Below are 22039 nucleotides of genomic sequence, written 5' to 3'. Positions count from 1 at the left end.
AGAAATGTGCAATGACTAAATTACCTGATAAAATAGCCAAAAACTAGCCTACATGCAGACGTCTATTTGTCAAAAGTTCTAAAAGACGTGCTTGGATTTTGGATGATCTTCATGAAACCGGTACCCGGATAACCATATATGGTTATAAGGTGCGCGTTACGATGGATGCCCAGCCAGTGACAAAACCCCAAAGTCAAGAAAGGGGCGGAGCTACATTCGTGACTCATGACGAGTCTCCTCTGTGGCTGGCAGGCAGCAGCGCCAGAGCTGAGAGCTCTCTCACACACACTATAAAAACGGCTCATTAGTGGAAGATTTGATTGAACAACGCTCCTCAGAGGGATACATTGGATTCAATATTTTACTCCTAAATTGCTATCACTAACGATGGAAAGCATGACTGTAATATTTTCGGCACTTTTTCTTGCCTGGCTTACTCTCGTAAACGGATCCCTAGGTAAGAAATCTGGGTTTTATGGATGTTTATATATATATAACGTTATATATAAAAAAAACTGTAAGCGAATACAAATATAAACTGTTTACTTGTACTGTTTACTAGTAGGCCTATGGCAGTCTGTAGTTTAGTATTGTACAGTACAGCATGCATGGCGCAGTATTAGCCTATATCTGTGAACTTCAGATGTGAAGTTTTGTTGTATCTCAAGGTTTGGTTGTAATGTAAACCAGTGAAAGCTGAATGATGTGTTTCATGATGTATTGTTCTGACTGATGTCCTTTGTCTCATTTTTAGCATCAGTGCAAGTGGGCAAGCTTACCAAAGCCAAAAATGTGTCGTGGTCATCTTACAATTTCAAAACAATCCTATCATGGGGACCTAAACCTGTCAATTACACATATACAGTTGAATTCTCAAGGCAAGTACACAAATATCTTATTTAACCAACATGACTTTGCTTTAGTGTTTCTCTGTATTGTTCATATTAATATTTGTTTGTGATCTACATTCAACACAAAATAATATAAATGTGTACCGGTACACACATGATAGAAACTCTATGGCATGTGATCCTAACCAACATGTTTTTTCTCTTCAGAGCTGGTAAGGATAAACAGAGAAACCCTCACTGCATCAAAACCACTGAGACCGAGTGCGACCTGACCAATGAATTGGACATAAAGGGGGTTTATACCGCTGAAGTGCTCTCAGAGTCCCTGCGCGGGATGACTTCTGACCATGTTGAGCCTCCATACACCAGGTCGAAAACATTCTGCCCTTATAATGACAGTGAGTGTCCAACCATGCATTCTCAACCTGCATACCAGAATATGCCAGAGTTCAAAAATATTACTTCATTCATCGAAATTCAACAAATATTGATTTAAAGCAAGTTGTTTTAATAATTTGTATCTGTTCCTGTAGCTTTAATTGGAAGACCTAAGTTCAAGTTGACGATGAGTGAGGACAAAAAGATTGTGCTGATCATACAAGACCTCATCACAGCTCTGCACAAAAATGGCAAATCTCTGAACATCCGTGACATCTTTAAGAAAAATCTCAAGTACCAGATTACGTACAACAAGGCTGGAAGCACGGGAAAAGTGAGTGTCGGCACGTTCACCAGCCAAAGATACTATTAAAGATTTAATGCAATGCGTTTCTCATTTGAATGCCGTCCGACTTTGCAATTCTCACATTGTTTTGTTTGTTTACAGAAAACTCGAACTGTGGATGAGAGCAGAGCAGATTTTCGGCTAGATGAGGGTCAAAGTTACTGCTTCAGCGTGGCTGCATACATCCCTTCCCGTAAAGGAGACAAGATGTTCGGAGAGTGGAGTCTCCCCAAGTGCTCACCACAGGAGCACAAGACCCTGCTTGAGGGTAAGTTTTAACAAGACTGACATTTACGGGGATGTTGCCACAGGAAGGTGACAAAGGGGCATCCAAGTATTCTAAATGATTAAAGTTTTGCTCAAAGATCTAGTTCTCTAGAATTCCTGTGTTTTGGAAAACAGGAAGGTTGTTGTTAAGCATGAAGAGGCCAGCTCGGGGTCAGCTTACAGAGTAGAGGGAGGATGATGCACTCTGCCATTACTCAGAAACTGACCAGGGAAAGGCCGCTGTGCTCAACTGACTAAATTAACACGCGGACTAAATTAAATATATAAAATCTAAATATTTTTAAAGATTCATTAAATGTAAAAAAAAAAAAAAGATTTACAAACACAATAATACAAGGTTGATGATGTTTTATCAACTAATAAATTTTTTATGAATTAATGATTTTGATTTGTAAAAAAAATAAGATATATATATATAGGTGAAAAACATTTTTATAAAGTCATTAAATTGAAAGTTTTGTTGAAAATGGTATTTACACTTTTTTTTCCCCCAAACTATTGAAACTAACAATACAAATAGTTTATTTCTATAAACTTGGAACATTTAATTTTTTTTTCTTTTTTTTTTTGTGAACACTTATACCTGAACCTTTATACAAACTAGCACAGAACCGTTACATGAACTGGATTTGAGCAATAATTTAAATTCTGTGTCAGATTGGCATTTAAAATGGCCAAAATGCCATATAGCTAAGCTTTCCACTATGATTCATTAAACCAAATGATAGACTCTGTTGTAAAAATACGATGAATAAAATTCCTCTTTTTTTTCTTTCTTCATAGAGTATGAACCTGCTGTGATTGGAGGAGGAGCGCTCATTATACTGGCTTTTGTAATTGCTGTAATAGTTCTGATTGTGGTGTGCTGTAAACGAGCACAAAAACAAAAAATGACGGCCAAGGAAACCATAGTCTAGAGAGAAAAACCTCCATTTCTGCTGATCAAGCTCAGAACGGGACGTACAGCTGGACTGTAACCGTAGCACACCTGCAGTGCAGCACTGGACTGGTTTCTATGAAACACTAACTCTACACGATATGTTATACATATCAGACTTTTGCTTTTATTTAATTTATAAACGAATAGTGTATTAGTTTATTAAACTGCCATATTTATTATTTTCTTTAGAAATACATGGGTATTAGCTGCTGTGTGTGTATATAGATTTATATCTAGATGGGAAATATTTAATGTGCATAAAATATATATTTTTTAAATGTAACTGATACTTTTTGGAACTTTAAATAAATTATTCATGTTATACGTTTTAATTTTTTTTTAAGAGGTAGCAAAACTAAACTCCAGGATTTGGTGGCATCATTGAGTTGTGCTGTGTAATGACTTGTGTAAAAGGAGTTGCGCAATCAAAAATGAGGAAGAATGGAGCAGAAAATGCTCTTTCGGGGCAGTGATTCCATTTTTCTTTTCCATTTGTGTTTAAACAAAAACAAAACTTGTTCAGATTGTGAAACACAATTTGAGAATAAAAAGGATATATAGATTTTTTTTTCTCTTTTGTTTAAACAAAATTCCCAAATGACAAGGAAAGCTTGTGCAACACTATCTGACGATCAAATGGAACAGAAACTTAATATTCTTACATTCTCGTCTCAGTAGCTCACCCTTGTGGTCAGCTACAGTAAGGATGATAAAAGTCTAGTCTTTTTCTACTAAAGACTTGAAACAAGAAATAAAGTGAAATGCAAACAATTGTGCATATGTGAATGTCAAAAGTATATATATATATATATTTTAAAAAAACAATGTAGGATTAAAAGTAATTCCAGGTTTCTTTTTAAATAATCACACATATTTCATTATGTTTTGTAATTCAGTAAAACATGTCTGTAAGGCACTATGTATACACGTATATAAATATCCAATAGGTTCTCAAACATATATTAAGCGTCATATCTTAATTAATATTCCATAAAATTCAGAAAGACAGCTCATTACACTCAAATACAAGTTTCCATGATGTTACGATGAACTAATTATTGTACCAGTGGCATGCAACGGTGTTATTTCCAAACATAAATCATGTGCCAACAACAAATATCACTACTTTATAATACAAATGCTTGATTTTTAAAAGGATAACAAACTGTTTTAATCCTTACCACAGATAACCTCTCCCTGAGAGATATTTATCCACAGAGTTACAATCCTTTCCCTCAGATGAAGAAAAGCAGTTATATTTAGCATCTTATAATATAAAGAGAACTCCAGAATATTGCTTCAGATCCACATTTAGTACTAATAGGCCTCATTCATAACATGAAAAAAAATCATTGCAGGAATTTTCACAAGCAATAATTTAACTGAAAAAACTTTGTGAATGATTTATGCAAGGATTTGCTTATGAATAAGGCCCAAAGTTATTATTATGATCCAAACTCCACCGTTTCGTTTGTGATGGATTTAAACTCGTAGTTTCCTCTTCCATCCATCTGCAAGTAATACTGTAGAAAAGAGAAACAATGAGTTAAGACTTTTTCAGTTTTACTTTATTTTAGTACTTTCAGTTTTCTAATGAATCCTGACAACTTTATGACGAAAGACAAGATCGTACCTCGTGGTGCTTCCATAGTGATTTCCTATGGGAGACTGTGAACAGTGTGATGCCAACCTAAAGGAGAAAACAGATGAGCTCAGGGAGACAGATGTTCCTGATGGAAATTCCCACAGGAACAACAAAATACATTCCTGACTTCCTCACTTCTGTCACAGAAAATGAGCATGGTAGGGTGACCCCCCCCCCCAAATTTTTAGCATTCATTGTGAATAAGAAGACGACATCTGACTACCTTTCGACAGTGGCTGTAGATGAAGTCCTCCACATCAACGCTTACAGCACTGGTGCACTCATCCAGAATAGCAAACTGGGGCTTGTGGTAGAACAGACGAGCCATCTGTGCAATTCAATATAGAATTAAGTTCCTCATGACATGAGGTTCCTTAAGATATGAAAATTAAGGCTTTCTGTTCTTATATAGGCCATGTTAATATTATCTGTCTCTCTCACCCTAAAGAGAGTGAGGTTTCAGGTTTAAAGTCACCATGATATCAAAATGGACAATTCTTGTTTTTATTATACCTTTTTTATGCATGTGTCCTCATAATCTTTAATCAAAATAACTGATGTGTTTACTGGCGTGAGAACCTGTCACTCACATGACATCAGACCAATAGCAAACCACAACCACCCAATCAATTCCCGATGGACAAAAATCAAGTCCCGCCCTACATTTTTTCTTGTTCGAAAAGCCGTTTCACTCGAATATACATCACAATAAGGAAGAAAAAAGAAAAGAAAAGACTATGGTAACTTCCATTTCATGCTGACTTTAAAAAATAGATAATGCAAGAATTAGAGCTTACAGCCATCCTCTGCTTCTCTCCGCCACTGAGGACATCCATCCAGTCCTGCACACTCTCCCAGCTGCCCTCTCTGTCCAGGATATGTCCCAGCTGGACATTGTCCAGATATTCCTTAAGCACCTGACCACAATTACACAATATATAATAACAGTAACACTATAGTTTTCCTTCTGTGAAACATTTAGCAGAATGTCTAAATGCATTGTTCCATTTCATAAAACGCTCTTTTCATAAAAAGAACATGATAAAAATAGTCATATAATTTTTGCACTATATTCAAAGTCTCTCTGAGTCTGAATTCATATGATAGCGTTGTTTGAGAAGCAAAATTAAAATACAAGTTACATGCACACATTTGATGCGGCTTTCTGTACTTTTTGGAGCTTTAATCAACATGTGGGTGAATAAATGATGACAGAACTTTCATTTTTAAGTACGTTACTGTTTTAAAGTGATAAAAAAATCTTATGTCTAAACCTGTAAGTCTTTTGTTTATTTTCAAAACACAAATAAAGATATTTTTAATGAAATCTCCATTGAAAGTCTATTACTCCAAAACTTTTGACACTACAAAAAGTTAATAAGGAGATCGTAAAAGTAGTCTATATGAATTTTAAGCAGTTTAAGTCTTCTGAAGACACGATCGTTTTATATGATGAATAGATTTAATATATAAACAACTGATCAACACATACCTAGAGCACATCGAACATGGTCAACAGGGGTTCAAATGAGAACAAACCTCATTAGTTCTCACACGTCAAGCAAGTCCATTCAAGCTTCCGTTCTGTTTGTGCATTCATCAATGTTTATATGTGAATAAAAGTAAATGTCTCTTTTGAAGACCGTTCGATTTATATGGATTTCTTTTGTCATCTCTTTTCTTTTATAATCTCTTTAAAGCAACAAAGTTTTGATGGAATGTACTTTCAGTGGAGGGACAGAAATCGCTTTGATTTCATAAAAAATATCTTTATTTGTGTTTTGAAGATAAACAAAAGTCTTATGGATTTTGAACAACATCAGGGTGAGTAAATTATGACAGAATTTTCATTTATGGGTGAACTATCCCTTTATCACATAACATCTAATTTTGCTGTCCGTTTGATTATAAAACTCACCTGATCAGATGTTCCTTTCTTCTTTTGGCCTTCATGTGTGTCAGGATAAATCACCTGATCTCTGAGGGAACCCAGTGTCATGTAGGGCCTCTGAAGAAAAACAAAAACAAATGAACCTGGAAAATATATAGGAGAACATCTTCACATTTAATCTGCTGGCAAGACCTCAGTATGAAAATGCCCACCTGAGGAACATAGAAGAGCTTCCCTCTCTCGGGTTTTGTGAGCTGCCCTCCATACAAAGGCCACAGCTTGGGAAGCAAAGAAAGGCAATGTAAGTTAACAACAACAAAAAACACTGAGGTTTCTAAAGACACATAATTCTGCTGAAGAACAGCTCTGACCTCTCCCAGCACCCTGAAGAGGGAACTCTTCCCACAGCCGTTGGGCCCGCAGACCAACACATTCGTCCCAGATGACACCTTAATGTAAGGAGGGAAGATGGTAGTTACCATAACTCTGTTGTACAATCTAAATAGCAAATTTAGGCAAAAAAACCCCCAAACATTTGATTTATAAAGCAGTAACCTCAAAAGACAAGTCACGGATGAGAATGTCTCCATTGGGCGTCGCTAAAGGTACGTGTTCAAACCTGTGGATGAAAGGATACAGCTCAACTTGAAACACTGATGATACGCTGGTCAGACACGACGTCTACATTCAGAAAAATAAACAAATAGTTGTTCAGTTTGTACGTAACTTACTTGATAATGTTGTCTGCGATTATGATTTCACCTCTCCCAGGGATAAGAGGGATTTTCTCTACTGCTGCATCTGTGAATTTGTTTATATATATATAAAATTCAAGCCATATATATATATATATATATATATATATATATATATATATTTTTTTTTGTTTAAGTGCAGTCTTCAGTGTCACATGATCTTTCAGAAATCATTCTAATATGATGATTTGCTGCTCAAGAAATGTTTATTAGTAAGGTAATTCAGTAAGATAGGTCAGGGGGGGGGGGTATCTTAAATTAAAAGTTAAAAATCTGAAATACTTTCATTCAGCAAGGATTCAATTGATTAAAAGTTACAGTAAAGACATGTATAATGTTACAAAACACTATTTCAAATAAACTTTATATTCATGAAATAATCCTGAAAAACAAATTGTATATAACTGTTTTCAACATTAATAGTGAATTTTTTTGAGCATCAAATCTTCATATTAGAATAATTTCTGAAGGATCATGTGAAACTGAAGACTGGAGTAATGATGCTGAAAATTCAGCTTTGCATCACAGGAATATATATTACTTTTTAAAAAATGTAAAAATAGAAATTTTCAATTTTAATAATATTTCACAATATTACTGTTTTACTCTATTTTTGATCAAGTAAATGCAGCCTTGGTGAGCATTTTACTGCAAATTAGCATTTGAACGGTATTATTAGTTTGCAATTCATTGAGACATCTCTGTCACAAATTCATAAAATGCTTAAAAAAACACAACGCACAATAATACAGACCTTTGATATGCTGTGTAATCATGGTCCGTTCATATCTGCCTGAATTCAGCTCCTTAAGGACATCCTGTATTTCTGTGATTCGTGCAGTGAACCTAATAAAAGGATTCAGATTCCAGATAAACACACTTACACTCAAGCAGTTAAAAGACAGACGGTAAGAGTAGAGATGATGGATGGCATGAGGACCAAGCAATGAATGAATGTACTGGAGGCAGAGCACTCACCCGGACAGTCTGGTCATCTCTCTGCCTGCCAGGACGATCCTTCCCAGGGCCTGTGCCAAACTTATTAACATCCGCCCGCTCTGGTAGTAATCCTGCAGCGGAAAACAAACACAGAAGAACTTCTATCTTCTGTGCAAACATTTATCTAAGGAAATCCTTATTGACCCAATAAAGCAATTTTCCAAAGATAATTAAATCTGGAGAGATCAAAGGTCAGTAATTACAAGCAATATCTTATCTGGATTTCTTTGTCAGTGTTCATTCATACTCACTTCCAGTCGCTCAGCGTATGAGCTGTTCAGATGCCGTTGGTTTGTGAGGTCCAGGAACGACCGACTGATAACCAGGTAACCCACCGCCATGGCTATGTCTAGAGAATCATCAGAAAATGTGTCTCCCATGAAAGATTCTTTAAATTGATCTTAATGATCCTTTCATACTAGGGCCTGTATTAAGAAATACTCTACGTAAGTCTACTTTTAAAGTCAGGATTGCCATTTTTTTCAGCCTATTTTACTTTCATAATGTGACATATTTCCAAAGCCCCTTTCACACAACGCGTTGATCCCGGGAAATTGCCAGAGTGCCTTCTCTCTGTGTGAAAGGGGCTAAAGTGAAACATTTTCAAAAAGAAAAAAATGAATCTAGACCCGAATTTGACTTTGATATGACTATCATATACTACATCAATTACATTTGGATTGAGGTTTAGAAATAAATAATTTGAACAAATGAATTCCTCACAATACGATATGAAACATAGGGCCAAATTTGATCCATGTTGAAGTTTTCAACAAGTTGTCAGAAGTAGGCTATTACTGCTTACATTTGGCTATGATGCTGTCCACGACACCCATTGAGAAACGAAAGTGTATGAAGCGATTCAAGTGGTCCACCTAAATAAACAAGAAGTCTGATTGAAAGATTCACTAACATAGTGTATGGATTAGATGACGGATACCAAAGCTATTTTGATTTTCCTCACCAGTTTCTGAAAGGATCCAATAATGGTTTGCTTTTCTCTCCTATTGCCGTTGTAGAACGCGATCTCCTCACTGAAATAATGTGGAGAAATCATGCGTTTTTCTTCAAAAAACACCTCAGGAGACAAACAGACAGACAAAGAGATGGCGGCCCATAGATACAAACCTGTTGGTGATGAGACGAGAGTTGACATATCTGTACTCCCCCTCATACTTTTGCTCGGTTATGGTCATCTTGCCAATCGGCCTGCGCAGTCTGGTCAGGATCAGACCGGAGAACAACAGATAGCTCAGCAAACAAGCAGGGCCCTACAGAGGAGCAGGAACATGCTTCAAACACCTAATTTACACAAGAATTACACCTAACACTGTTTACCGGCTAAGTAATTCATTACTGTAATTTAACGGTATCCCTCGAAAAAATTAAGTAAGGGATTACTCTTAATTTTTCTGTAATTTAATTCTGTAATTAAGTCATAATTGCATGAAATACTGTAAAGAAAAGACAATAGAAAAATTCTATATAAAACCATAGCGGAATTAAAATCATATTTTAACGTCTAGTGTTAAAATGTATGCTTTAAATGTAACTTTCTTCCTTTAAATACTTAGGTCAGTTCAAGAATAATTGTTCAAGAATAATTTATGCAATTTTATATTATTTATTTGGATGTTTTATTTTCATGCCTATTATTGTGTCCTTGGTCGAGTCTAATATAGGATTTAGGAAGTAAATAGAAATAAGTAATGCAATACTTTTTAGAGAGAGTAATTAGAACAGTAATCTAAAGCCCTATTCGGATGGGACTAGTTTTCTAAACGACGTTTGAGTTACAATTCTTATCCCTCGATGTCTGTGATTTCACATACTGATTCGACTAATCATGTGCTGTGCTTACGGTATGACGTATATGTCTTAAATTATTATTTATTTATATCATTTTAATTTATTTGAAAACTCTACTTAAGTAAACTTCACGAGTTTATAGAAGTGGCTGTTTATAATAAACCCACATAAGTGAGCTGCGAAATCTAGACAAGCATCTTACTCTTACCTGACACTGATATTAAAATGGGAAGTCTTCGCAGTTTTTTTGCGATTTGGCTCTATTTATTAATTTTATAATCTTATTTTATCATCGAATACCATCCATATTGACATGAAAGCATGCTGAACTGAAGATTGGTGTGCAAACGGTAGCTCAGGTAGGTCAAAAAACACACGAGGATTAGCATTACCTGAGTTAATTTTTCCAAACCTTTTTCCAGAAGGTAAAAGTCGCCGTAATATTTACTGACACTGGGTCTCATTCATGAAACACGAGCAGAACGAATTTTGTGTAAATCGTGTGTAAAGTGGTTCTGGCGTAAATTTTCGGATTCATTAAAATGTTCGTATTTTCCAAATGTTAGTTGGTACGAAAGAAATCTACACCTGCTGCCAGCCACGCGTAAATATGCGTTTAACATCCGAACGTTTTGCTCATTAATAAGGCTGCATTTTAATTCACCTAATCGGGTACATATTTACACAGCATTTTGAAAAAATATTATATATAGTAATTACATATGTTTTTTCTTTTTACTTTTATTATGAGAACCAGTAATACCATCTGCAAACGGTACACTTTAATCAAATAATTAATTGCTTTCAATAGGGCTGGGCTATATTTTTTCGAAGTGAACTAATTCGTTTTTTTGCAGTCACTTCATGTCGAACCATTTTCTTTTCACTTCTGTGACTGTTCGATTAACAGATGAAACTCCATTAACTGCATCTGTAATATCTGCCAAGCATCCTTTTTTTATGACATGATAGTAGCCTACGCCATAGGCTACGCTTGAAAATAAAATGTGGCGTTTTGAATGAACTTCTGATAATAAAACTTTTCTGCATCTGAGAAATTGTTCTTTTTCATTCGCTTTTGAGAAGACGTGTTGAAATCCTTCATTTGGTGTCATAATAATGATGCCCATAGTTGTCAGTCGGATTTAATGGGCGGGATTTATGGTAATTGAGAATGAGCGTGCACGCGCGTCCCATTTACGACTGATTGGAATTCATAACACACACACACACGTTTCACTATCACATCTGACGTTTACGAAGTATTTGTGAATCAGGAGAAGAGTTTTCGGGAAGGTCTCTTTACGCGCAAATCACTCACATATTTACTCGTATATTTACGAATGTTTCATGAATGAGGCCCATTGTCCGTAATGATTACAGAGATGGCACATTCGGACGGGACTAAAATCACTGAGAAGCCCTGGTAATAATTACTTTACCCCACCTCTCCATGTAAAATCCTGTCCGAATATGGCTTAATATACTGTTGAAGATGTAATTATTAGCTAGTGATTAATTACTTTTTTAGAGTACCTTACACAAGACTGCTGGTAAATTATTCAAAACTGACACTTACAAGAGTCCCAATGGCGGTGTTGAGTTTGCAGATGTAGATTAATATGTCTAGTAGAGGCTGGAGGAAAAAGAAAAAGAATCAGGAAGTCTCAAACTGAAGACATCTTAACATATTGTTCAGAATGACCAAGAATGTGTTTCTTTTTGTCACAAAGTGAGTGTTGCTCCGTTACCTTGCTGACATTGGAATAGAGGTCCACCACACTGTTACAGAACTTCTCCACATCTTGGGTTATCAGCTGGTCTGGGTTGGCAATGCGGTTGTCTAAGTTGCCAATCTGATAGTATGTGAACCCCCTATTGTAAGATATAGTGTTGTAAAACATACAGCAGTGCTTTTCTAGTGAAGACTTACACTTATAATAGTTACTTTTAAAAGTTATGCTTTATAATATTGCTTTACTCTCCCCAAAACTTAACTAATTACGTTACTTTTTTGGAAAGTGAAACTGAATTTTGAATGGCACAACCCTGATTTCTGTATTTGACTGTATAAGGGAAAAAATGCTAAGAGTTCAATAAAAATGGATATGAACAGAAAATGTATATGATAAGGCTAAATTCAATTTAAGCATCATACACCAGTTGACGGATATAACTTACGTCAGGTAGTCATTGTAAAGTTGATTGGTCAGTCTTACTCTGAAGCACAGCTTCAGTTGGTCGAGTCCCAGCTTTAAGAAGTTATTCACTAGAGATATCTGATGAGTCACACAAAAAGACAATAATGCATACTTACCCTGTTTATTATATGCTAACTACATTTTAATAACTAGAACAAAGGATCTATGTTATGATGCCTTTATTTAAAAATTGCCTAAAATATTTCATACTGAATTAAACATTATACTATCATATGTGAATAATGGCTTGTCAAGCTAATTTGGACACAGCTAAAATTGGACGAAGTTTAAAATTGTGCAAAGTTTAGTCCACTTACAAAAGGCATGACTGTGATAAAGTTGACCAAGTGACTTTTGAAAGCAGTTGTTGAGCGTCCAATAATTGCACTGCAAACCACACACACACACACACACACATTGAATAACAGTCATTGTGTGCGTGTCTGTACACATTACAAGAAAAACAGGACAGACAGCATCTAAGCGATCAGGCATGTTCCGCTGGCAACGGCACCCAGATGTAACCATACCACTGAGAAACGCACTGGACTACAAATACAACAAATATAGGAAAAACTCATAATAATTTTTCAAGATCAGATGAGATGAATATACAAAAACATCTATGAATAATTTATGAAGGACAAAAAAGAATGGGATATTGTGATCTTGCAGCTTAAACGGCATGTGGCAAATGTGTAAAATGTTCATGCCTCTCAATCATGGTCCCATTACGGATCACCCAGACATCGCAGTAGGTTCTGGCCGTGAGCATGGCAGCAATCAGAAGCAAATATCCTGACTAGGATAGAAAACAACCAGTAATGCAGAGTATATAAAAAAGTATTTTACCTAGACCACACAAGCCAGTGGAAACAAATAATAAATACATAATAGAAAAAAATACTTACCTCTTTACAAAAGGTCTCTGGCAGCAGGATTGACATGATATGACAAATTCGCCTGAAGAAAACCTTGTCCACAGCAGCCTTGTCTGTCTTTCTATCCTTCTGAAAAAAAGGGAAAAAAAAGAAAAAAAAAATATATATATATACACAAGCACACTACAAATCTTACGATCTCACACGATCTTAGTTAGATAAAGAATACTACTTAGATTTAGACTAAGGAATATACTTACATCATTGTCCAACAGTGGTTTTGATGCCCCTTTCTCTCTATAAATGAACACGTGGGTAAAGCATGAGAAATCAACAAGCCTTACAGTAAATCACCTAAAATTTCAATGTAACTCAGAGGCATGTTAACGTCTGAATAAATGAATGCGTCCCATGTCAATGATGTTTCAATGTCGAAGAGGTTATATCGGACACCGGGTAAATAAATGGCAACAGGCAAGAGAAGCAATGATCTTACCCATTAGTTTCCGAAGATAGTCTTTGTTTAATTACGTACACGGCGAACAGCACAGCACCTGCGATGGAGAAATTGCCGGCTGTCAGATGCTTACTAACAGCCGCCATGTTCACACTATATAAAACCAATCAGGAAGCGACGGCGGGCAACGAAGGACCCACGCAGTGGATTTCCTCCTGTGTTTTTTCACAGCACGAATGTTAACCAAAACCGATAGGTGTACACATGCCTAAGAACACACATTCGCACACCTTACAATTATCACACACATACACACACACACACACACACACACACACACATGCACACTACCACGGATGTAGGCTATAGGCTACAGGGAAACATTCAGCCGCAAGGTGTCGGCAGAATCACATCACTTTTACCACTACACCCATATTTTCCAGTTATAATGCAATCTAGCTCTTCGTGCCAAAGTCTGAGTATAAACCATACTGACAATTTATTTTTATTGGAATGTACAATTTTATGCTTTGTTTTACATGTTTAAGATAAATATAATGCTATTTTATATTGTTGTTTATTATTATTTTATCTTTTTCACTATTTTGAAAATCAATCATTTGTTATCCTTGTACTGCCAATATTTGTTCATTTCTAATTTCGCTTCAGCTTTGCATTAACTTTTGTCTTATATAAAGTGGAACCATACTAACATTATTTAAATATTGGCATTGAATTACTATGTAAAGTTTAAATAAGTTGTAATTGTTTTAATTGTTCTATAAAAAAAAAACCTATAATTAAAAAACTCTTCGACTCTTTCTTATTATTTTTTCCTGCTATATACTGGACCTTACGATTAGCACCCCTTATTGTATCTCTAACAGAAATAAAACTGTTTATTATTATTGTTGTTGTTGTTGTACACTTCTATCTACATCACTGTAGGTAGGCTACTACAGTCTCAGAGCAGCACATGTAATTTTGACGAGGAAAACAAGCGGATTGTTCAGGGCACTCCCCAGCCAATAGGAAGTTTGCTTTGAGGTCACGTGAGTGCGTTTTTGAGTCAGTCAGTCAGTCACTCAGTAAGTTTTTCTCTCGTCAGTTGTGATGTGAAGAGCGGTCCGTTGGCGAGCATCTCATTTCAGCTTATTTTACGTTTTTACAAAGGATTTACCTTCAAAATTCTGCGGTATGATGTTCCTCATGAACTATTCAAGTAAGTGCCACTCGTCTGAGACGCTCAGCAACCAACTGTTAAAGATTTGTAATTGTGAAGTGGGTTAGCTAGCAGCGCTAAAGTGTAACGTAAAGCAGCTATGAAGTGTAGAAACAGTTAAGTTACAGTATTGAGAGGAATTAGTTATTAAATTAGGTTCGTCAAATCATATGTGCTGTCTACAGGCGGAAAATAAAATATCTAAATAACATACAGGGTTTTTAATAATGATTTGATGCTCTGTTAAAGCGCCAAACTTTTTCAAGCCAAAACAACATTTAACGTTAAGTTTGACATAAATCATAGCTGGTCAGACTCCACCCAATGTCCGTGTTTTTTCCTCTGGCCATTTCCTCTCATATCACTGGACAACACTAGCGCGAGGGTTAGTTTTGATTGGCAGGTGTCAAGCCCCTTTTTTAAATGATAAAGATCAGTGCATTACTCGCATTCTGCAGCAGTGCGTCACGTGTAGACAAAAGCAGTCACGTAACGTTAACCACAGTGCTCAAGAAAACAGTCTATGTCCTCAAAAATGACATGTTAATGAATGTAAGATGCGTTTGTAGATACTGGGTCAGGTAGTCTGAGGGCTTGTTCCTCGATCATCATAATGATAGTGAAGAGCTCGAAGAGAGCACTTTAGGTGCTGTGGAACCAGGTGCTGGGTTTTAACATTCATGTTTGCTTAGGAAAGCAACTCTTGATATTTTGATGCATTTATAATATGGATCGATGTTAACTAAATTAAATGTTTAATTTGTAAATTAAGAAAAATATGTCTTTTTAGCTGATGTTAAAAAAAAACATCTGCTTTGGGAAAATCAGAATCACCAAAATGAATTCATTAATTATTTCTTAAAAAAATAAAAAATCTATAACCAACCACTAATAGTCAAAAGGTTTTTGAAAGAAGTCTCTTTATGCTCACCAAGGCTGCATTTATTTGAGCAAAATACAGTGGAATATTATTACATAAATATTACATAGCCTATATGTTATTGCAAAATTTTCAGTAGCCATACTGTGTGTCACGGTTTACCCAAAAATATTAAGCAGCATAAACTGTTTTCAATATTGATATTAATAATAATAATAATAATAAATGTTTCTTAATAAAGAGATATTTCTGGGCATACATGGAATTGATCATCATGACCTTGTACTACTTGAATTGAAGATTAACTGTGATTTACAATGAATGCATTAAATGTTTTGTGTTTTATAAAAAAATTCAGAAACATTTCGGTCATACGCTCTACATTCTACACACGTTTATAAATGGTGCACCTGATATAAGGTTCCACCGTCTTTGTATGCTTACTTTAGCTGTTAATGATCATTAGCTTTTTCTCCCACAGTGCCCTCAGCTCTCCACCGGCAGGCGGGCGCTTGGATCTGCGGCTGATGCGGCTCCGTAACGGCAGAAGCGGCTGCTGGAATGTTCCGACAGGGCAGCAACAGTGGGAATAAGCGCTTGTCAAGCGGTGCTCATCTCTCCCAGCCCAACATCCCCTTGTCCCTGTCACCCGGGTCCAACAAAACACAAGAGATGGGCCGCAGCTCTAAGACGAACCCCCTCAATGCAATGGGCCTGGACCATACCATCACCGCCCCAGAAGGAGACCCTGAATACATCATCCAACTGGTCAATGATGTGCGCAAGTTTTCTGACGTGCTGCTGAGCCTAAAGGAGGCTTTTCACTCCAAAGGTGAGGTTCTTACCAAAGCTGCAGTCCGTAACTTTTAGCGCTCTGGCGGTAAATAAACAGAACTGCAGAACAATGTAGCCGGAGCTACTTCTCTCTGTTTATGTCTATGACGAGTCACGCAGGAACTGGGCTACACTGCAGTGGTACGACCCAACCAGACTAAAATAGTCCGAATATAAACACTTATTATAGGTGTACCCTAGTGATTCAGGATGTACTCGCGTCTCGCTTATTAGCTGCAAAGTTACGGACTGCAGCTTTAACTTTTGCTACTTCAGATTCTTCCAAAAGCGTTTTGGTGCATTTCAGCTGTGGTTGATCGTGTGGTATGGCTGTTTATGACGTATCAGCTTCTTCTAAACATGCATATGGGTCAGTCGTGTCAGCCCACGCTGATGTAGATGTTGTGTTAGTGTTCCTCATTCCCGTCACTGGAGGAGTGCCGCGTCTGTCAGGATGCCACGGGTAAACTCCTGGCCATCCTGCTGAGAGGGCTTCTTTTCTGCTGCACAAGGCATCTCTGAAATTTGCCTCCTTCTGGTAAACACCCCCACCCTCTTTATAGATATGACTGCACATGATACACAGAGTCTGTTGTTGGTTATTCCTGTTTGCTTTTTCAAGGTACAGTACTTTATGGGAAACTATGTGTTCCTGTTCTGCATTATTGGAAACCGCTAAAAGATGATGTTCCTGACTGTTAGGTTCTTCCTTTTAGATCCAGCCTTTTCTGTAGTTGCACCAGACTATGGAATGACTTACCCATATCAATTAGACTTAGGGGTGGGTATTGGCAAGGACTTCACGATACGATACGCATCACGATACATGGATCACGATACGATTTCATCACGATACATCACGATACGATAAATATTGCGATATTCCACACAGTTAACTAAAAATGTAAAACCAAAATAAAATACAAGTTACGGTGTGTGCCATCTGAGTAGTCTTACATCAGATCACATTGATAGAGAGTGCGTGTGTGTGAGAGTGTGTGAGCGCTGTTTGTGTGTGTGTGTGTGAGTGAGTGAGCGCGAGCGAGTATGTGTGCGAGTGAATGTGTGTGTGAGACGGCACGCGATGACTGGTCGGAAAGCAACGTGTGTAGTCTGATATGTTTCTTGTCCACGACAAGAACATAAAGCCGCCATACTGCGACATCTAACGTTGCGGGAACGGAGGTTGTAGTTCACCAGATCACACCCCGTTTAAAACGTGATTAATTTTTTTTTTTTTTTTTTTACATCGATTTTTTGAGCTGGAAATCGATGTTGTGTATCATGAATATAAAAATCGCGATGTATCGCTGTATCGATTTTTTAGCACACCCCTAATTAGACTGGCCTCATCTTTATGTTTTTAAATCTAAGTTAAAGAAATATTTGTTTGATAACGCATTTAATACATGTTGAAGCATCCTTCCATTGTACTTTCATTGTTATTTTAAAATGTTGAAGCACTTATTTTATGGTATTTTACTTATATATATTGTTATGTATTTTTTGTGTTTTTAGTTATTGTAAAGCACATTGGACAATGTAGCCTAGGTTGTATTTAATTGTGCTTTATATACATAAATTGCCATTGCCATTTTAGAGAAAAGTTGAAAGAATGAAAGGCCTTTATTATATAGTCATGCACAGTTAAAAAAATAAAAATACAGCATTTATGACAGAGCTGTGGAGTATAGATAGTGGCTGGCCAATTATGGTTTGTGGTCTGCACACATTTAAATACTTTCCCATCTAAGAATAGCCAAACCGTCCGACCCCCAACAGGGAATTATGATGCTTTTTATTCTTTGCAAAAAGCATTTCACCACTTAAAATGGTGGTCACTGGCTAAACAAGTGTGGTAACTATAGATGTGCTATTTCTGCCAAATTATGTTTGTGTACACTGTGAAGGTTTAATTTCAGTCATATTTCAATCAGTAATTATTATTATTTTAAACACATTCCCATCCTTATAATTGTTCCAGTCTGTTTTTTTGCAACGTTGGACTAACAAACCAACTGTTTAAAAATTTGTTTTGCTTTTATTCAGCAAGGATGCATTAAATCAAAGTATTGATAATGATACATATAACTATTACCGGTATACATTTTAAATAGTTATATTTTAATAAATGTTGTTCTTTTGAACTTTGATTATCAGACAATTCTGGAAAAAAAATTGTATCATGGTTTTCTCAAAAAATAAAAAGCAGCACAACTGTTTTCAACATTTCTTGATTATCAAATCAGCATTTTAGAATGAAGGATCATGTGACACTGAAGACTGGAATAATGATGATGCTGAAAATTCCGCTTTGCCATCACAGGAATAAATTACTACCGGTATATTTAATATATAGAAAAACAGTTCTTTTAAAATGTAATAACTTTTCACAATTTTACTATTTCTTGTGTATTTTTGATCAAATAAATTGCAGCGTTGGTGAGTAAAAGACTTCTTTCAAAAACATTAAAAATTCTTACGGACCCCAAACTTTTGAATGGTGTAGATAAACTGATTGTAGTTGCGTTAATCAAACTCTAGTTTGCCTCTGCATTGTGCACATGCTCAAAAAGGTGGAGGACAGGTGATGCATAAAAACTCATATTTTAAATGTATGAGTTGTGAAAACTCAAATGTGCTTTGTGTTACTTATACTATGCATACACTACCCCGACTACACAACATCCTGCGGTAGCTTGATGATATCTGTGAACATACTTCATGTAATTTTCACACGAAATGACACTTAAATTAAAATTATATTTTTATTTGCTTTTCATTTTATTAGCATACTTTTGTAATTTGTACTAAATATTGCCAAAAAAATCACAGAAAGTGGGTTGTGGTGGAAAAAAATAGGCTTTTTTACAACTGTATTCTAAGTTCAATGCTTTATTTGACAAGTGTGTCAGCTGCTGACTACGAAAACTGAACACAAATACCAGCAAAACAAATGGATTGAGTAATCTCTATAATCCAGAGATTTGGTGCATATTTGCTGAATGTGAGCAGCTAATTCTCTTTCCCAGTAGCTCAATCAGTGCAGTCTGCCTAAAAAAAAAACAATATTAGCTTTTATTTCAAATGTTAAACATGTTTGGTTGAGTACTGATGAATGAGATACTTCACACCACCCTCTGTCAAGCAGCCCGGTGACACTTCCCACAAGCACATGCTTTTGACCTCCCCTCTCACTCCCACTGCCCTGTTCCCTCTCAGCAGAGGAGATGCTCACTGACCCTCTAAATGTATGGATTCAGTCTGTCTGCACAGAGATTGATCATCGCACAGCTCTGCTCACCTCCCTGACTGTTATTTTACACTAGCTATGATCTACAATTCAGCCTACAGGAACTCATCTGCGCGCTTATTTGCTCTGCATTCTGAATGCATGTCACGTTTCTGCTCTAGACTTTTGTAGCCACAATGTGTCAATTCAAGCTATAAAAAAAAAAAGAGTGGTTCGTAAAGTGGTTATCAGAAAACTGCAGTCGCAGTGCTTTTTTTTAGTTAGTGTTTATGTTGGCTCATCACTTTGATCTGTGCGACCAAACTCTTCTCGTCGGTGATTCCTCCTCCGCCACGAAGCCCCCTCCTCCTGCATACCCCGCATTCCTTCAGAACAAATGTTCACTTGTTCCTTCGATTGACTGTTGTTAGGTGTGCGACACATGAAAAATGACTCTTACTTGCCGCAATTTCTGAATGTTTTCAAAGTTTGGTTGCTGGCAGCCAGGGAATTTTTAAGAAGTGCAAAGTTGTCATAGTCAAATGGTTTTCTACGTTCCTTCTTTCTGTTCGACATCTTTCCCAGTAAAACTCTCCGATGCTGTGCACATCCTGTGAGAAATGTCAGAAATGTCACTTTTTTTGTTGTTGTTTCTCTCGTCAAAACAAATCTGAGAGCTAAGCCTAGCGTGACTTTCTTTGAATCGAACATTTGAGATGTTTTTAGTGTAATGTTGAGCTCCCGTGACAGTTGGACGTTCAGAAGGGTGGGGTGTTTTTACTGGAAGAGCTAAATATCAAATAATTCCCTCTGTGATTTTCGAGAAGCACGTTCAGAACGAACGGGCTGTATTGTGGCCTGTTGACGCTCATCATGTGGGTAGCTGGAAGAATGTGCTGTTTTGTTGAAGTTTCTCTTAAGTGCTCTGAGTTTGAAAAGTACTGTGATAAGAGCCAGAAAGTTCAAATCAGTTCACATTTATTTGTATTTCCCTTTTCATGATACATTTCGTTTTAAAGCAGCTTTACAGAAAATGCATGTCTCTACATTACAATTTAGAGTAATCTGTTATCAGAGGTGACGCAAAGTAATGTCCAAAATGTACAGTTCTAAGATAATACTAATCATATGTTTTTCGTTCTGTCATGCGCCAGGTATGTGGGACTGATTGGTTAGCGTAGTTCAGATAACAACACGTAGTGTTCGTCTTTTTTTTACAAGGTGCACTGGCCTTTTTGTTTGCTTTTTAAAGTGTAGTACACAAGTCAAGTTTTGACACATTTAGTCATTCTTTATTATCACAATTTCCCACACTTTAGATAATAAAGCTTATCTTTGAAAATGCAAAACTTGAAGTATGGAGCCTTTTCACCTGTTGTAGGGCTGGCTATTGACACAAATTTCACGATTCAATCCGATTTTGATTCACAAGCTTTCGATTCCGATTAATTTCCATTCAATATTGATTATTTTGGCTACCGGTATATATCAGGTGCAGTACATACATGGCAAATTTTTTCAAGGAAAAAAAATCGCTCAACTAATGCTGTAAACTGGCTGTACGTGAGAGTCAGTTGGTACTACAGTACTATAATATTAAAGGTTAAAATGAACTAATTTGTATACAAACACTTAAATGACATTTAAGCTTTACAATAACATAATTATATTCGTTTTTTTTTTTATATAAACATTTAAATGGTGGCTGTCATAAAAACTTGACGGATTTATTAAAACATGCATTAGCCTAAATATTGAAGAATATAAAAAATGATAATGAATATGGTGCGCATATTTAGCAAAATGCTCCTCTCTAATTTTTCTAGCTGACTAACGAGATTATAGTCAGTGAATATGGTTTTTCTGAGGTAATAACATTGCGTTACATCTTGTTTTATTATGACATCTTGTTATAGTCAACAGCTGTTTTATTGACGTCTTTACGCTGTTGAAACACTGATTGAGCAATTACTTGAGACATGATACAGATTTCGGTAAGATGTACTGTATCTTTTAACATTCCATCATATGTTCATTCATGTTTACTTCGTGTTGTAACTAGTATTAAAGCGGAGGAGATGATCAGTTCACGTGGGCTTCCCTACGGCATATTAAACGGTGCCAAAACGGGATATTTTTTTCCCGTAGTAAAATGGACATAATTTGAAATCTGAGACTTTATTTAATATAAAAAGTAACAAGCACAACGCTTATTGCGATAGACTAATCAATTCTTGCGATTTAATGATCAAATTTGGTTCATAAAATGAGAATTGATTAAATCATTTTTTTTTTTTTTTTTTACCAGTCCTAACCTTTTGAATCACTTCTCTTGCAGTAACTGTCATAACGGTCGAGCAAATCCACCATATTTTTTATAAACACTACTGTCACAGTGAGGTTTTTTTAGGCGAGAATGTGATTATTTAA

The 22039-nt window shown here is 36.2% G+C and overlaps 3 protein-coding genes across 4 annotated transcripts in view; 2 read left to right on the top strand and 1 right to left on the bottom strand.

The window, feature by feature from the left end:
- The first annotated feature begins 206 nt into the window (after positions 1-206).
- Positions 207-3125, top strand: f3b (coagulation factor III, tissue factor b). The gene is made up of 6 exons (XM_079614503.1): positions 207-457; positions 755-878; positions 1059-1249; positions 1385-1563; positions 1678-1843; positions 2647-3125. Exons 1-6 carry the CDS (start codon positions 388-390, stop codon positions 2778-2780), a joined length of 864 nt encoding a protein of 287 aa, XP_079470629.1. The 5' UTR covers positions 207-387; the 3' UTR covers positions 2781-3125.
- Positions 3126-3682: 557 nt separating this feature from the next.
- Positions 3683-13960, bottom strand: abcd3b (ATP-binding cassette, sub-family D (ALD), member 3b). Of its 2 annotated transcripts, none has more exons than XM_079614501.1 (23): positions 13481-13960; positions 13245-13281; positions 13015-13113; positions 12817-12905; positions 12421-12490; positions 12084-12181; positions 11654-11777; positions 11482-11538; positions 9222-9364; positions 9058-9127; positions 8899-8968; positions 8345-8442; positions 8073-8164; positions 7849-7940; positions 7071-7140; positions 6895-6958; positions 6711-6788; positions 6552-6617; positions 6367-6456; positions 5246-5365; positions 4672-4776; positions 4437-4493; positions 3683-4326 (listed from the first exon to the last, which is right to left on the bottom strand). In XM_079614501.1, the coding sequence occupies exons 1-23, from the start codon at positions 13585-13587 to the stop codon at positions 4249-4251; spliced, it is 1974 nt and encodes a 657-aa protein (XP_079470627.1). In that variant the 5' UTR covers positions 13588-13960; the 3' UTR covers positions 3683-4248. The 2 variants fall into 2 exon arrangements, with proteins under 2 accessions (XP_079470627.1, XP_079470628.1); XM_079614502.1 differs by having other exon boundaries at positions 13015-13110; positions 13481-13749.
- Positions 13961-14462: 502 nt separating this feature from the next.
- Positions 14463-22039, top strand: part of arhgap29b (Rho GTPase activating protein 29b) — a 35555-nt gene continuing 27978 nt past the window's right edge. Inside the window, exons 1-2 of the mRNA XM_079611665.1 lie at positions 14463-14663; positions 16025-16375. Coding sequence (XP_079467791.1) covers positions 16105-16375 — 271 coding nt within the window. The 5' untranslated portion in view covers positions 14463-14663; positions 16025-16104. The remainder of the gene's footprint in view (positions 14664-16024; positions 16376-22039) is intronic.

Source organism: Phoxinus phoxinus (genome assembly GCF_949152265.1).
Source record: "Phoxinus phoxinus genome assembly, chromosome: 5".
Taxonomy (NCBI): Eukaryota; Metazoa; Chordata; class Actinopteri; order Cypriniformes; family Leuciscidae; genus Phoxinus; species Phoxinus phoxinus.
This window is presented reverse-complemented; position numbering and strand designations above follow the sequence as displayed.